This window comes from Rattus norvegicus, chromosome 10, assembly GCF_036323735.1.
Source record: "Rattus norvegicus strain BN/NHsdMcwi chromosome 10, GRCr8, whole genome shotgun sequence".
In the NCBI taxonomy this organism is placed as follows: Eukaryota; Metazoa; Chordata; class Mammalia; order Rodentia; family Muridae; genus Rattus; species Rattus norvegicus.
This window is the reverse complement of record NC_086028.1, coordinates 13,096,749-13,113,663: the sequence shown is the minus strand read 5'-3', so window position 1 is coordinate 13,113,663 and position 16,915 is coordinate 13,096,749. Positions and strand designations below refer to the sequence as shown.

Here is a 16,915-nt window from a genome sequence, read left to right as displayed (position 1 = left end):
AAATCTTACTGGGAGCCTGTGAGGGTTCTACGGATGTAGTATGGACCTCTGGATGTGGAGGGAGTGGGTGATTCAGAACACCCCTCAACTGGTTGGACAGGGAAGAGCTAGGATGACCAAACAGTAGGCTTCTGGCTGCACTCAGCCTAGAGGACTGAGCTAGACTCCCCAGACATTTAGAACTAGATGGGAGGCAACTGCCGCAGGTCTGCTGGAGAAGCTAGTTAGAAACGTAGAGTGGCTGAACCTAGCTGGAGGGGCTTTAAAGGACTCCGCTGAATGTTGGGGACATGAGCCTTTGTGCCTCCTTAGACTGCCAGAGTTGTCCAGGGATCCCCCAACCCCAGAAGCTGCACTAGGGTTTCATAGCATCTTGGGCCTGTCCCAGTTTGGGATTCAAAAGTTCGCCTATTCCTCCTGGGACTTTTGTTGGAGAGACAGGCTCACCAGCATGAGGTCACTCCTTCCTTCCCCCTACGCTTTCCCACGCCCTAGTCTTGGAAGATCCGACCTATGGCTCTCCTTAAAGCAGTGACAGACCAAAACAACAGAGTGGGGGTTCATGGCAAGCCTTGGGGCAGAGGCTGAGCAGGTGCTGGCTGCCTCCCATCTGGTGGCAGTCCTGTACATGTGTGCCTCCCACAGTACACAAGAGACTGCGGGCAGCACCTGGGCTTCGCTTGTGAGGCTGCGTCATTTACTTGGGTATCTGTTTTGTGGGATAAACAACTATTCTCTCTTATCAACCCAGTTTCTACTGTCACTGAAACTGAGCTCACACAGGGCCATTTGCTGGTGAGAGCAGGGGCAGGGAGTAGGAGTGAGTAAGTCCTGCTTGGAATCAGGGAGAAGAACCTAAGTGAGGATGCGATGCGAAACCTGCCTGGATACCGGTATCTTCTTTCAAGCTGATATTGGGGTAGTTCGGGTTACAGGAAACAATCGTAGACTCTCTACCTCTGGAGAACCAGAGTGCTGAGGCTCTGCACAAACGGCCTAAGAACAAAGACCCCGGAACTCTTTGAGGAAGGTAGCTAGGATTCAAGTCATACAAGTCACAACTCTCACGATTACATCACGGGTCGGGCTTGGAGGACATGCGGAATAAAGAACTTCTCCACAGAACACATGAGAAGCCCGGCTCCCCTGAACCACTCTGGGTGTGTTCCCATCCTGAGTTGTCCGTCCTTCTGACACACAAGGGACATTTTCTTAACTTTATTCATTATCTATCTGTCTATTTATGTAAATATATGCCTGAACTCACATATGTATATAACACACACACACACACACACACACACACACACACACATAAACAGAGAGAGAGACTAAAACATTTCACTGCAAGCACTTTTTATTTGGAAGCTTGCACATAAATTATCAATTCAAAAGAAATTTTCAAAAGATGGGCTGGCAAGGCGGCTTAGCAGGTAAAGGCACTTGTCCATCACACTAGCCCCAGGGCCCACATAATGATAGGAGAGAATTGACTCAAAAAATTCTCTGACCTCTGTGCACATTCCCCAAAGAAATGTAAAATCTGAAACAAGCAAGCAAGCATGCGAAACCCCCACCAAAAAACCCCAAAAACTAGCTTTTAAGGCTCCAACTGCAGCTGGAGAAATGGCGCATCAGCAAAGACTAAAGCCTACACCATTCCTCCTCTCTGTCTGTTTTTCTGTCTCTCTGCCTGCCTGCCCCCCTCCCCCCTCTTTCTCTCCTCTCTGCCTTCCAGAATGGTAGACCAGGACCTAAGATCTCAGCTACTGCTCCAGCCCCATGCCTGCCGGCTGGTTTGCTGCTACACTTCCTGCCATAGTTACTATGACTGAGACTGTGAACCTCACATCAATGCTGTCTTTTATAAATTTCCCTTGTCATGGTGCCTTTTTAAAAAGCGTATCTTATGTATACTGGGGATTTGACTGCATGTGTCTGTGAGAGGGCGTTGGATCCCTTGGAACAGGGGCTACAGACAGTTGCAAGCTGCCACATGGGTGGTGGAAATGAAGCCCGAATCCTCTGGAAGAGCACCCTGTGCTCTGAACAGCTGAGCCAGCTCCCCAGCCCCTAGTGTTTTGGCACAACAATAGAAAAATCAAGTACCGGGGCTGGAGAGATGGCTCAGTGGTTAAGAGCACCGACTGCTCTTCCTGAGGTCCTAAGTTCAAATCCCAGCAACCACATGGTGGCTTACAACCATCTGTAATAAGATCTGATGCCCTCTTCTGGTGTGTCTGAGGACAGCTACAGTGTACTCATATACAATAAAATAAAATCTTTAAAAAAAAAAATCAAGTACCTAAGACACTTGGTTACATAGCAAATTTTAGGCCAGCTTGGGCTACGGGAGACTCTGTCTCAAAGATTCCCAAAACCACGCAACCGGGGCTGGAGAACTGACAGTTCTGAGGGCTTCCAGAGGACCTAAGTTGGGCAGCTTACAACCATCTGTAAATCCCAGGAGCGGGAGATTCATTGCTCTCTCTTGCTCCTTGAATACCACATACAGCGAATGTAGCAGACATACACATATAAGTCTTTAAACACAGAAACCAAAAAGCAAAAGTTCCAACAAAACAAAACAAAAGGATGTTGGTTACCAGACAGGACCACAGAGGCCAGAATTTAACCATGGTTCGTTTCATTTCAACTTGACACAAGCTTGAGTGATTTTGGAAGAGTGAACCTAAACTGAGAAAATGCCCCCCCATCAGACTGGTCTATGATACATTCTTGGATTGAAGCTTTATATGGAGGGGCATACCTCACTGTGGGCAGTGCCACCCCTGCCTGGTGGTCCTGGGTGCTATGATGAAGCAGTGCTGACACAGCCTTGCCCCTAAAATGGTTATCAAACCAGTCTTTGGCAAGAGCAGTGGGCTGTAACAAAGAAAAATTGCAGGCACCTGGACAATTGGTACAAGAACAGCCGGAGGCTCAGCGGATAGAGGAGTCTCCCAGCCCATGGAGTTCCCCTGTGTTTGTTGCAAGAAGAAATCAGGGGCTGGAGAGATGGCTCAGTGGTTAAGAGCACTGACTGCTCTTCCAGAGGTCCTGAGTTCAATTCCCAGCAACCACATGGTGGCTCACAACCGTCTGTAATGAGATCTGGTGCCCTCTTCTGGTGTGTCTGAAGAGAGCAACAGTGTACTCATGTACATAAAATAAATAATCTTAAAAAAAAAATCAGGAAAATGGAGGATAGTAACAGACTTAAGAGTAATCAATAAGGGGGTTGGGGATTTAGCTCAGTGGTAGAGCGTTTGCCTAGCAAGCGAAAGGCCCTGGGTTCGGTCCCCAGCTCTGAAAAAGAAAAAAAAAAAGAGTAATCAATAAGGTAATTCAACCAGTGGGTCCTTTGCAGCCTGGACTTCCTCTACCTACCATCTTTGTTACCAAGGTCATGGCCTATAATAATAATTGACTTAATAATAATAATTGAGACTACTTTTTCTCAATACCCTTGCATGAGAAAGATAGGGAAAGCTTTGCTTTCTCGGACGTACTTTGACTAATAGTCATCCACTGAAGAGATACCAGTGGAAGGTTCTTCCACAGGGGATGTTAAACAGACCAACTTTGTCAGTATTTTGTGCAACAGACATTAAAATTATTTGTAAGCAAGTTCCTCAATCTATAATTTATCATTATATGGACAACATTCTGTTGGCTGATCCTGACAAAGATACTTTAAAGAATATGCTTAACGTGACACAAAGAATTCTGCCATGATGGGGGGGTTACAGATTACTAATGATTGTCAAAAATCATTGGGAGAATTGACTGAGGCCTACAATTGGACGAAGTACATATAAGATACGTACATTGTCTCAAACATTGCGAGGAGACTGTAGGGGATGGTTCTGATGCTTTGGTCAGGAATCTGTGTGTGAGCACTGAAGGTCCTGTTCCCCAATTGATTCTTGACCAATCAATAAAGACGCCAGCAGCTAACAGCTGGGTGGAAGAGGTGAGACTTCCAGGTTCCCGCAGGCAGGCTAGGAGACACAGGAGGAGGAAAGGGAGGAACAGAGAGTCACCAGCCATGTGAGATTCCGGGTAGAGTGGCCATTGGTCACTTCCTCAGGCAGGAGATTAGAAATGCAACTAAGCTGAGGGCAGATTTAGAGTGTAGAGCAAGGAGTAAAGGAAAAGTCAGGCTAGCCCTGGGAGGTTTAGAAGAGCCCAGCAGCTGGGCCATAAGGCAGGGTAAAGATGAGCTGTGTGTGTGTGTGTGTGTGTGTGTGTGTGTGTGTGTGTGTGTGTGTGTTTTATCCGGGGATCCAAGGGAACCAGGCAGTCTAAGATATCTGACAGCTGAAGCAGAAAAAGTGTTAACTCTTGTAGAACAAAGACTGCAAGAGGCATACATGGATAGAACTAATCCTCAACTTGGCTGTATTCTGGTCATTTTACCCTTGACTCATTCTCCTACTGGGCTCATTATGTAAAGGGAAGATAGTATTATGGGATGAATTTTTTTAGCTAATAAACAAAGTAAAAAAATCAAAGATATATATAGAAAAGATTCCTGAATTAATTATAAGTTGGCGGGAACAGATCCAGCTGAAATTATTGGACCTCCTACAAATGCCGAGATTATGTCATTATGGGTGATTAATGAGAATTGACAAAAAGCTTGTAGTAACTTCTTGTGTGAAATTAATAACAAATATCAGAAAAGCAAACATATACAGTTTATATAAACAAAGAACCAGTTGGATTCTTCCACGTACAGTAAAGAGAACACCAATTCCAGAGGCACTGACATTTTATATGGATGCAAACCAGATGGAGATGGCAGGTTATAAGTCAGATAAGAGAAGCAAGGTGGTCAGAAGTCTGTATACATCGATTCATGAATTAGAACTGTATGCGATCCTTAGGGTATTACTAGATTCTCTTGAATCTATTAATAAAATTATAGAGACTGCTGAACTTGAACCTGATAACTCAGAATTAACTATGCTATGTATACAATTACAAGAGGTCATCAGAAGTAGAAATTATTGATTATATATTACTCATATTTGGTCTCCTACAGGTTTGCTCGGTCCATCAGCCTAAGGAAATGATGAAATCGACCAATTACTAATAGGAAATATGTCAGAAGCTTTAAAATTTCATGAGAAACATCATGTTAATGGGAAAGGTTTAAAGAAAAAAATTCCCATTGCTCGGCGACAAGCCAAAAATAATAAAAAAGTGCCTTACATGTTCTCTCTACAACCAAACTCCATTACCTGTGGGTAGTAACCCTAGGGGCACCAAAAGAAATGACATCTGGCAGTGGATGTTTTCCATTTCCCAGAATTTGGAAAGCAAAGATATATACACCATGCATACCATTGACCCATTCTCGGGGTTTCAATGGGCAACTGCTTTAAGTTCTGAAAGGCTGACTGTGCAATTACACACTTACTGGAAATAATGGCAGGGTTGGGGATTTAGCTCAGTGGTAGAGCGCTGGCCCTGGGTTCGGTCCCCAGCTCTGAAAAAAAGAAAAAAAAAAAAAGAAATAATGGCAATTATGGGTCAGCTGCACCAATTAAAACTGAGAGTGCTCCCGCGTACGTATCCGATAAGATGAAGCAGTTCTCTGCAACCGTAAGATATAGCACGATACCACACAATCCCACAGGACAAGCCGAAAGAGCCAATCACACCTTAAAAGAGATGCTGAGTAAACAAAAAGAGAGAATGAAAACCGCCAGGGACAGACTAACACTCAACTTTCTTACTGTTGGCGAGAAAGGGAGCTACAGCCGCTGAGAGACACTGCGTTATCAAAAAACTGAGCAACCGGTCCAACCAATATACTATAAGGATGTGTTGACATTAGAATGGAGACCTGCAATGGTTTTTAAGATGGGGACGTGGTTTATGCTTATGTATGTACAGGGAATGAAAAAAAAATGTCAATACCAAGAAAACTTACAAGGATTAGATCGGACCAACAAAACTTATAAAAATCAGATCTGACCAGGGAAAACCTCTTATCACCGGAGACAAGGATGTCTCCACAAAGCAAACAGCCCAAATAATTCTCAGACTGTCTCAATTACTGACTTCTTCAGAAAACGCATGCAAATCAACTTCAAAGGGCTGGGCCAGGTGATCCGTCATGAAGAGCCGGACAGACAGACAATGCAGAGACTGAGTAATAAAGGCTGCACTTAGCTTTTTTCGGACTAACCATTTTCTGGATAATTTTGCTTGCTTTACGTGCTATGATTGCTGTCATCTAGGGTTTTAGGTTGTTTTGCTTAATTATTGTTTATTGATAAAAATGTAAGTTTTTGTTTAATTAGTGTATATTAGAATTATTCTATGTTGATATTAATAGAAATTTAAGTTATTTTTCTTTAATTAGTGTATATTGATAGAAATTTAAGGTTGTTTTACTAGACTATTGTTTCACTATATTGTACATAAGCCACTTATTTAAAATGTGATGGTTCTTATAATTATTTCTAGTGCGTATAGACTGCTAATGTTAGCGAAGCGGACAATTCTTAGACAGAAAGGGGGATATGAAGTGGAAACTTAAGGATTCTTTGGAAAGCCAGTTGGATGACGTTTCACTGGGGCAAACTCACGAAGGAACGTTTCACTGACGCAGACGCAGGAGCTCGGATGTTCTGCTAAAGCAGCACGGGGCAGGACGAGTGAGGAAGGATTCTTTGCTAAGGACTCGCATGTGTTGCTCCACCTTGCACTGTGTAGTTGAGCTGCATTTGTCAGGACTCCAGAGAGAGAAATGCATCAGACAACGTCTGGTGGTGTGCTGCAGTTTCTTGCTGCTTCCGAAGACTGGGGTTCATTGGATGCACATGCTGAGGCAAAACCCACGTTGAGAAAAGTCACATGGAGGACACATGATGTTTGGAGGGTATAAATAGGACTTTGTGGAGTGACAGAAGCAGAACTTGGCTTGCTGTACAGCCAGTTGTGCCATGCTTGTGGGTGTCTCATCTTTGCTGATCTTCACATCCCTGAGAGAGGCACAGCCGAGAACTTCTCCTGGTGTTCTGTTGGTCTCTCCTGGAGCTGAGGCTGAGGCCTGGCTGTCTCTGCTAGGTCGTGTCACTGCTGCTGCTGACCTGACACTACAGAAATGGAGCTGGTGTATCTGTGAGGTGTTTGCGAGTGGATCGAGCTGCCGCTGCCTGCTCACCTGTGAACTGAACTGCCAATTTCCAGACAGCACAGACGGAAGTTGTTCCAAAGGACCTCTCTAAACAGGTCCATTCCACCTCCCCCCAGCCCAGTATTCTCTCTTTTTCAACTACCTCTGGTGGGTAGTGGGCTAAAGGGAGGTTAAAATGTTTAAGAACCATCATAAAAAAATAAGGTTTGAAAACATTTAAAGTTACAAAGCAGTACCGGTCCATGGCCTCTGCATCAGTGTCTGACTCCAGGTCTGTTACGGAGTTTCTGCCCTGATTTCCCTCAGCAATGGAATGTGGCCTGAGAATTCTAAGCTGAAATAAACTCTTTCCTCCCTAAGTCATTTCTGGTCATGGTGTTTCATCACAGAAATAGAAACCTTAACTAAGATATTGTTTAGTGTGAATAGTTTGAATTTACCAAGTTGAAATAGTGTACTGGAATAGTCAGACATCAAGGTAAAGACAGCTCCCCCCATTGTCCTAGATGTCCTGGAACTCACTCTGTAGACCAGAGTGGCCTCAAACTCAAACGCCACCTGCTTCTGCCTATGCCACCACCTCCTGCCCTAAAACATTCATGTCATTTTAAGTTCTTATTTTTTTTTCTTTTTTTTCGGAGTTGGGGACTGAACCCAGGGCCTTGTGCTTGCTAGGCAAGCGCTCTACCACTGAGCTAAATCCCCAACCCCATTTACATCATTTTAATGAACTATTTATCCATTTAAAGATGGTGAAGAGGCTCTGCTCGTTACTTCCCTGCTGTGGTTTTCTTCTCTGTACAGACAGAATCATACTATCGTGTGTGTGTCTGGCTCTGAGGAGAGAGTCTACACAGAACGCCTTAAATGACGCTAGGCAGAGAGAACATGCTCAGTGAACATGGGTGTGTTGCATTGCTTCTCTCCACCTTAAACGTGTAGGAAGACCTTCAAAACTTAGAGGTTTCTCGTTCAAGAATACACATGTGAGCCATGGAAGTAGTAGATATTGGATAACTGGTGCTGCCTCACCGGTGGGCTTAGCCCATTAGGGTAAACTTTTCCTGTTCTGTACTACACTAAACCCAGAGAGAAAGAACCACATAGTAAGATCAAACAAACAAACGGAGAATGATGAGAAAAAGACATCCAGTATTGACCTTACACACACACACACACACACACACACACACACGTGTGCACACACACGCAAGCACATGCATACACTTGAATAAGTATGCACACTTACTACTCCCACCCCACATGTACAAAAGGCTTCCACAAGAGACAACCAGAGTGTGTCTCCCAGCACCCACATGGTGGCTCACAACCATCTATAACTCCAGGGAATCAAATGCCCTTTTCTGACCCCCAGAGGCACCATGGATGAATGCTCTCTGTGTGTGTGTGTGTGTGTGTGTGTGTGTGTGTGTGTGTGTATACACACACACATACATGCAGGTGAAATACTCATATCATAATTTTTTAAAGAAAAAAACCAACACATTGTGACAGACTACAGCTTCCACAGTGCGATTCGTTGTTGTTGTTGTTGTTTGTGTGTTTTATTTCGGGGGGAGGTTGCAAAGGGAAGGGCAGATATGAGGAGCTGGGGAGATCAATAGGTCTGGGGTGCATGACGTGAATAACAGCCTTCACTACTCCAAGTAGGCAAGAACTCAGGAGTTTCACTTGAACTAATACAGCAACACCAGGAAAGGCAACACAAGAATCTCCCGGCCTGCTGTGTGTCCGGTAGACCTGCTTATATACCCTGGGAAGGGGTGTTTGGACAACTGCAGCCTTGCCTTTTAGCAATCAATTACAGGAGAAGGAAATGTACCCTCTGTAGTCTACCTGGACATCGCTTCAGGGTAGCTAGAATCCAGAGGCTTGTGACAGCAAGAACTGATGCCTATCTCAAAACAGCCCTGGTTGAAGCTGCAGGGATAATCAGGTTTGATCAACGTGTAGTTTTCTCAAGGTGTCCACTGAGTGTTTCAGATAGCCAGTGCTGACACGAGGTCAATCCGGCTGGCTGTTTGACTAACAGTTCTTTTGCTCAAGGCAGCAAGGGAAGCAAGGAAAGTCCAACAGTTGCCTACGGAGTCAAATTGCCCCTTTCTGTTTTTTGTCTATTTGTAGGAAAATAAACTTCAAGGATATTTACAACATAAAGATAATTTACCGTTAACACCAATAGTGACTTTAACAAGTTGCAACAATGCTTAACACATGCTCTGGGTAAAGGGGCGTCTCCTGCTCAGTGTCGCTAGGCAGCAGGACTCCTGTTCCTCAGCTCAGTACAGATGGAATTGCTGGTCAGGAGATACTGCACATGATGGAGGATCCGCTCTAATTAGACCGCACTTTTCGGGAAGCTCCTAGATCTCCCAAGGACCTGACTTAGGTGTAGAACGACCCAGAAGGCAAAAATGAGACTTCTTCCAAATCTCTAGCTGTAGAGTGTCAGATTGGCTACAGGAGAGAATTCTCCCTGTTCATTGGCTACCCATCTGGGACAAACGGCATTCTGGATACGAGCTCCAAGTGCTTATCCCGGCGCATGCGCCAGCTGGTTTCCCAGCGACCCCCGCGCGAACTTCCGGCCCCGGGAGCTGAGGGGAAGCTCTGAGCAGCTGCGCGGCTCTGGGCGGTGTGTCCTGGGGGCGGGACCGGCGTTTCTCTCAGAGGGCTCGTGCGGATTCGGTGCTCGAGACGCCGGCCGGAGAGGACGCTCTTCTCTCAGCAGCGCCGGCCCTCGGCGGCTCCGGGCTCTCCGAGTCTCCTGGCAGCACCGCTGAGCCCGCCGCCCTCGCCAGGCTGCTGGGGACCGTCCCCATTTCCCACGTCCTGCCGAGCGACCCTGGTGAGTCCGGGCCCTCCCCGAGGACACCTCCTCGGTCACTGGAGGATGAGACTGAAGGCTCGTGAAGAGAAGCGTAAATGAAGTGCTTGTGGTAGTGGAGAAGAATTAGAAACCGCCCGAATGCATCACTCGGGTTGGTTGAGAAACTGGAGTACTCCCATGCCGCGGAAGCTTATAGGTTCACTTACGAAGATAACGTTGCTAGGTGAAAAAACGCGAAATCCAAAATGGTTTGCTCATAAGATCTCATTTATGTAAAACACACATCAAGAGCTTGTAGATTCTGAAGATAACAATTTTCAGTAAAAGCATGGGAAAAATATGACACCGTCATATGTCATATTGTCAGTGAATCGAAAAGAAACATTGATATTTTAACACTTCCCTCCCGTTCTTTAAATTATGATATTCATGCTAATTAGATTTTTGAAATAAAAGAGAAAAATTCAGATCACACTTATGAGAGTATGTGAAGTAGTAACCACATAAAATACAAATACATACCATACATTCATATATAGTTGTTGAATAAATGATGTTGGATGGTGTCCATGAGGCCTCTTATACCACCTGTCCCTTACGTGGAATAAGATGTTTCTGAAATTTGTAAGCTTTTCTTTAACAAAGATTTTTGTATGTCTTGAGTGTTTGCTTTCATGTATGTAAGTGTACTACAGGTATGCAGTGCTCAAGAAGGGCCAATAGAGGCTGTCAGATACCCCAGAACCGGAATTACAAATGGTTGGATGCTGGAAATCGAATCTGGGGGTCTCTTCAAGACAAAGACATACTCTTAATCACTGAGCCATCTTTCCAGCTCCATAAATTTGTGAGTTTTCAAATTTGAGAAAAATAACAGTATGGCCTATCAGTAGAGGGTCTTAAAACCACACTCATAATTAAACACAATAATTATAATTTTTTAGACAGTTTTGCTCTATAGCCCAGACTGATTGATAACTCTGGGCACTCCTGCCTTGGTTCCTACAGTTCTTGGATTAGACACGCACCACTAAGCATGTTCTGCTATGCCCAGGGAAATTTTACGATTGAAGTATATCCACTTAGAAAACATATGGGGGCAGATGCTCCTAGTACTTGGGAGGCAGAGGCAAGAGCATTTCAGAGTTTGGGGCCAGCCTGGTCTACAAGTGAGTTCCAGGACAGCCAGCGCTACACAGAGAAACCTTGTCTTGAAAAACAGCACTCAGTGATAGTTGAAAAACATAGCTCAGTGATTTAAAAACGTTTCTTTTAGAATTAGTTATTTTATTCTGTGCCTGTGAGTGTTTTACCTGCATATGGTGTGTGCGCAGTCAGAAGAAGGGATTGGAGGGGTTGGGGATTTAGCTCAGTGGTAGAGCGCTTGCCTAGCAAGCACAAGGCCCTGGGTTCGGTCCCCAGCTCCGGAAAAAAAAAAAAAAAAAGGAGGAGGAGGAGGAGGAGGAGGAAGAGGAGAAAGAGGAGAAGGAGAAGGAGAAGAAGAAGAAGAAGAAAGAAGAAGAAGGAGGGATTGGGCCCTGAGCTACCATGTGGGTGCTCAAAAGCAAACCTGATTCCTCTGTAAGAGCAGTGAATGCTTTTAACCTCTGAGCTATCTCTGTAGCCCACCAGCTTCAGACTTCCCACGTAGCCAAAGATGACCCTGAATTTCTAATCTTTCTTCCTTGAATGTCTGAGTGCCGGTATTAGAAATATATACCATAAAAAAAAAATATACCATGTCACCCAGTTCAAGGTAGTGGTGTGGATCACTTATGCTAGGTAAGCACTCTAACGACTGAGCTCCATCTGCAGCCAGCTCAAGGAAGCTTTACAGACCGCGTAGACATGCTTAGTGTCGCTGCTAAGCTTGGAAAGTTACTATACATGAAGGTAAAAATAAGCTCATATTAACAGATGCAGTACTGCTTCTGAATGAGTGACATTAGGTTTTGCTGTCAAACGGGCCACAAAAAAACCGGGACTGGGATGTCAGACGTAGTGATGAAGGATTGTGGTCTGTGTTACCAATACACAGTTACACAGAGTACACCATTGCACTAAACCATAAAGAGGCTTCAGAGGCACAGAGTAGATAACAGAGTCCCCCGACTTTCCTCCAGATTGGTGTATTCCGATCTCCCTCAAATACCGCTCTTTTACTCTTTCCATAGGCAGGTGTGTCCTGATGCCAGCCCAGCCCACACACAGAATCCCTCTGGGAGACTGAGAGGCTCAGCTCTGGAGCCTCAAGCTAAGGCTAACCAGCCCTGAGCCTTAGGCTGGGCTGGGGCATGGCATCCTTCCAGGAGCTCCAAGACCCTGCTCCTGGGGAGGAAGAAGGACTTATGATTGTGAAGGTGGAAGACTGCTCCTGGGAACAGGAGCCTGCCCAACCAGTGAACAGCAGGGAGTCAGAAGCCTGCCGCCAGCGGTTCCGACAGTTCTGCTACAGGGATGCGGGCGGACCACACGAAGCCTTCAGCCAGCTGTGGGAGCTCTGTTGCCGCTGGCTGCGGCCTGAGCTGAATAGCAAGGAGCAGATCCTGGAACTGCTGGTCCTGGAGCAGTTCCTGGCTGTGCTACCTGGGGAGATCCAAGCCCGGGTGAGGACACAGCACCTTGGGAGCGGTGAGGAAGCTGTCGCTTTGGTGGAGGACATACAGAATCAGTCATTGAAAACCTGGCCACAGGTGAGGGAGGAGTCCTTTCCATGTTTGAAGAATAGAGACCATCTTCATGGAGATGAGTCTCCACAGGGCCCAGGGGGCAGGGGAAAAACACCAAGTCCAGAGAAGCACAAACAAAAAATTGCCAATGTTGTCTTAAGTAAATATACTCTGTTCTTCATGACTTTATTGAATTTAAAGTGGTTATGGTCCAGAAATGTGGTTTTTGTTGTTGTTGGATTTTGTTTGTTTGTTTTGAGGCAGAGTTTCTCTGTGTAACCCCTGGCTGTCCTGGAACTTGCTGTTAACCAGGCTGGTCTTGAACTCACAGAGGTCCACCTGCCTCTGCCTCCCAAGTGAGTCCAGGAAGGTTTTAGGTCCACACAAGTATTCATGCTTTGCTGTAGTTAGTCTACGCTGATGTGCATCAGAGCTCCAGACGTGTATAAGGAAGCAGAGCTGTCTAAGGATAGCCTGCTAACTTGCCTTCCTGACACTAGGAGATCTAGAGATGGTGTACTAATGCAGCTAGGGTGTGGGTTCTGTCCTCGGCAGGAGGACCACCCCTGCCCCATTTCTCCCTTACTGAGTGACTATAATTTTGGCATTTTAGGGGCCTCTTGATCATGAAATGTCTTTGGGTACAAAACATTGCCTGGTGTCTCATTCTTTTCTGAACTTTTCTGGGCCTCCATTTGATCCCTACTCCTTCCCAACCCTTAGCCTCCCAAGGGCTGTTTCCCGTATTTCCTTCCCAGGATTAAGTTGTGGCATCCCCTACCTCCAGGCTGGTCTGTGTGATGGGCATGCTATGTGTTTCTGCACAGGATGAGCTCTCAGAGGTGGAGCCTAAGGCAGCAGTCCAGGAATTCCAAGCCACAGCATCTCCCAAGAAGGCAGGAGTGCAGAAGCAGCTATGTGCATCCCAAGAGCAGCACAGCCACGGTGAGCAAAACTCTTCAGTCAACCGTGTGGCTGCACAGGGGCTAGATTTCTTCTCTAGAATTGCCCTGAGTGTGGCAGGCACGGAAGTTCAGTCACACGCGTACATGTATGCATGCATCTGACAGGTGTGCACTTGCAAGTGTAGGTGAAGCCATCCGTCTCAGCCCTTGATTCTGGCCTGTACGAAGCTCTGTTCTTTTCCTTCAGCCCAGCCCCCTGTTCTTAAAGAGAGACGGACAGGAGAGATGTTGGATGTCTGCTTTGCCTCTGAAGTTGATGTGAGTTAGCAGTCCTTATACTCTCTTAAAAGGCTTGGTGCTGTTGACTACATAATTTGACCCCTCCTGTCCCCACTCACAAACAGCTACCTGGGAGACCTGAGCTGGGTCATATCTCCCCATTTCAAAAATCTGTGGCATTGGGAGACATCCCTTTCTATTTTTCCCGAGAAGAATGGAGCTCCCTGGGCCCTGCTCAGAGAAACCTCTTCTGGGATATCAAGAGAGAAAACTCCCGGGATGCTGCCCTCGGTGAGCAGATCCATCGGGTCCCCTCTTTCTGTTGTAATCCTGCCTTTTCCCCCACCCTTCCATGATCAGCCTTTCCTGAGTCTCCCCAGCAGCTCCCGATGATGTTCAAGTTTCTGTGTCTGAGTTGTGTGAGCAGTCGACCATGCTCTCCCTGTGCTGGCTCCAGGCTGAGGGCTCGTATGGGCATCTTCTCAGTCTGGCACGCGGGAATATTTGCCCCTACATAAAAATCTGGGATTCAGTGAGATCGATGGATCATGTCAGCCACAGAAATGCTAAAAAACAAGAGCCCTTGTTGTACCCCACTATTTGAAGCCACACAAGTCAGGCCCTTTCCTCATGTTCCCTGGTCCCATCTTACTTTACTGGTAGTACTCTGAACGTTTGGAGTTCCTCCCTGTCCTCTGCAGAGATGAAACTTAAGGAAGGGAGTGGGAGAGGACCACCATAGCTGCACATTCTGATGCCTTCTTTTACAGAGTTAAGCCAGCTGTGCTCAGTGGGCGGGGCGTGTGGTGGTGGCTTCACCTGTGGAAAGCGGGGTGCTGGTACAGGGAACAGGCAGAGGTCTTTATAGTGGCACGCACCTCTCAGAAGGATCAGCTCAGCTGATGTCCCCGAGGCTCCCTCAGAACTGCTCGTTTGTTGACCTGTCATCTTCCCATTAAAAACACTTTTGAAATAAAACTGCGTTTTAATGTTTTTCTTTTGTTTACAATGCAGAGAAGGACATGTGTGGAGATCAGAGGATGGTTTTCTAGGCTTCGTTCTACCATGTAGGTTGGGGGTGAGGGGTGGCCTCAGGCTTGGTCATCAGGCTTGGCGGCAAGTGACTTTACCCACTGAGGCCATCTTGCTTGCCTATCATCCAGTCATTTCGTAGATGAGAAGACCTAGGCTTGATGTGAGCCACAGCAGCCTGAACCTCAAAGCCAGGGAGATTTCTCTAAGACACATCTCTTCAACTCTCTTCCTGAACCAGAATCAAGGGGGACTAAAAAGAGGCTCCCCTCTCTCCTTGCAGGTTTGGGACCCAAAAGCCAAAAGCCCCCTGCAGAGGAGACAGTGACAGCATTGTTGGGACAGAACGAAGTGCCTATGTCTTGGAAGCCTGAGGAGGCCAAGACCGAGGTCTGGGAGAGTGAGAACCCAAGGAGGACAGCCCCGGACAAGCCGGTGGTAGCACGTCGGGGGCGGCCGCCCACTCGCAGGCGCCAGTTTCGGAACTTAGTGACGGAGAAGCCCCACAGCTGCGCACAGTGTGGGAAGCGCTTCCGCTGGGGTTCAGACTTAGCCAGGCACCAGCGCACACATACGGGGGAAAAGCCACACAAGTGCCCTGAATGCGACAAGAGCTTCCGCAGCTCTTCCGACCTGGTGCGCCACCAGGGCGTGCACACGGGTGAGAAGCCCTTCTCCTGTTCTGAGTGTGGCAAGAGCTTCAGCCGCAGTGCCTACCTGGCTGACCACCAGCGCATCCACACAGGCGAGAAGCCCTTCAGCTGCACTGAGTGCGGCAAGAGCTTCTCCCTGCGCTCCTACCTGCTAGACCACAGGCGTGTGCACACAGGCGAGCGGCCATTTGGCTGTGGCGAGTGTGACAAGAGCTTCAAGCAGCGTGCACACCTCATTGCGCACCAGAGCCTGCACGCCAAGATGGCTCAACCGGTGGGGTGAGCCAATGGTGTGACCTGAGCAGCCCTCCCCCGCACCCTCCCCCACTTCCTGTGACTCTCACAGAGTTTCTTCTTCCCCCTGGGGAATTCTCCACTCACCTGTGACCACTGCCAGCCTGTCAGAGGGACACAAGGCCCCCTTACTCTGACCTGGCCTGCCGGCCCCCAGGATCCGGCTATCATGTCTCTCCTGGTCTGGATTTCTCATGCACTTGTCTCCTGGAGCATCACAGTTTCCAGCCGAGGCTCAGGTGGTCTGAGGGCTCAGGCAGGACCTAAGGTTTCTCCCCAGAGCCCTCCAGCCCTGCTTGGGCAAACGTTCTTTGTTTCCTCCTTTCTTATGTGGCCCCAGCAGCCTGGCTAAGCCTCTGCCCTTTCTACTTGTGCCTTCCAGTGGGGACTGGCCTCCGTCCTCGGGGCTGCTGGGTTTTGGCCTTGGGAAGGGCTGTGGGCCCACACCAGTGGGGATTTAGGTCCTGGGTTCCACCCCAGCAGTTTCTTAGCCTTCACTGTTCCAACAGTCTCCACACTTCCAACCTGTGACCGCTGTCACGCCCTGACCCCAGGAGCTGCCCAGTTGTCCTGCTCTGAGCCCCGAGATACACTGCAGGTCTGGAGGTTAGGGGAGGTGGTGGTTCTAGCAGGCTGACTAGAGAACACCCAGGCCTCCAGACGTGTGACTTTTGTTGTACTTAACACTAGTACTCCATCAGCACTTCGTAGCTGACTCCTCAAGCACTGTATTTCCACGTTTTTAATCTGCATTGTGTGCAGATTCACATTACCAGGAACAAACCAGTGGGCTTCAGAAGAGTTTGAATAAACATGGAAAACTCCCTCTAGCCTCTCATTCTTTAGCTGGCTTTTCTGAGTGAGAAGCGTGGAAGTTATCTTTTAGCCTTTTGGTTTGGTCGCACTGATGGTTCGTGGTGTATGTAGTCACCATGGAGAGCCACATCCTGGACCTGCAATCGCATGACTCTCCTTCTCCTGTGTCAGTCCATATAGTCATGGTCTGGAAGTGGGGGGAGCCACATGTGACTCGGAGTCTTTGTTAGGTCCTCCGTCCTCAGTGGTAAAATGTGCAA

General features: G+C 47.2%; 1 protein-coding gene across 9 annotated transcripts; it reads left to right on the top strand.

Moving 5' to 3' along the window:
- Positions 1 to 9,745: 9,745 nt before the first annotated feature.
- Zfp213 (zinc finger protein 213) lies at positions 9,746 to 16,669 on the top strand. Of its 9 annotated transcripts, none has more exons than XM_039085343.2 (6): positions 9,746 to 10,025; positions 12,182 to 12,700; positions 13,504 to 13,621; positions 13,829 to 13,899; positions 14,074 to 14,151; positions 15,176 to 16,663. In XM_039085343.2, exons 2-6 carry the CDS (start codon positions 12,302 to 12,304, stop codon positions 15,218 to 15,220), a joined length of 711 nt encoding a protein of 236 aa, XP_038941271.1. In that variant the 5' UTR covers positions 9,746 to 10,025; positions 12,182 to 12,301; the 3' UTR covers positions 15,221 to 16,663. The 9 variants fall into 9 exon arrangements, with proteins under 9 accessions (XP_038941271.1, XP_006245924.1, XP_038941267.1 ...); XM_006245862.5 differs by having other exon boundaries at positions 13,986 to 14,151; XM_039085339.2 differs by lacking the exon at positions 15,176 to 16,663 and adding an exon at positions 14,631 to 14,838 and having other exon boundaries at positions 13,986 to 14,151.
- Positions 16,670 to 16,915: the final 246 nt, after the last annotated feature.

What these genes read in the sequence shown, in the direction of transcription:
- Zfp213 (XM_006245862.5), top strand. Translation starts at nt 12,302, where the DNA reads ATGGCATCCTTCCAGGAGCTCCAAGACCCTGCTCCTGGGGAGGAAGAA. An exon ending in CATTGAAAACCTGGCCACAG is followed by an intron (nt 12,701 to 13,503) that starts GTGAGGGAGGAG and finishes GTTTCTGCACAG; the next exon opens with GATGAGCTCTCAGAGGTGGA. An exon ending in GCTTTGCCTCTGAAGTTGAT is followed by an intron (nt 13,900 to 13,985) that starts GTGAGTTAGCAG and finishes ACTCACAAACAG; the next exon opens with CTACCTGGGAGACCTGAGCT.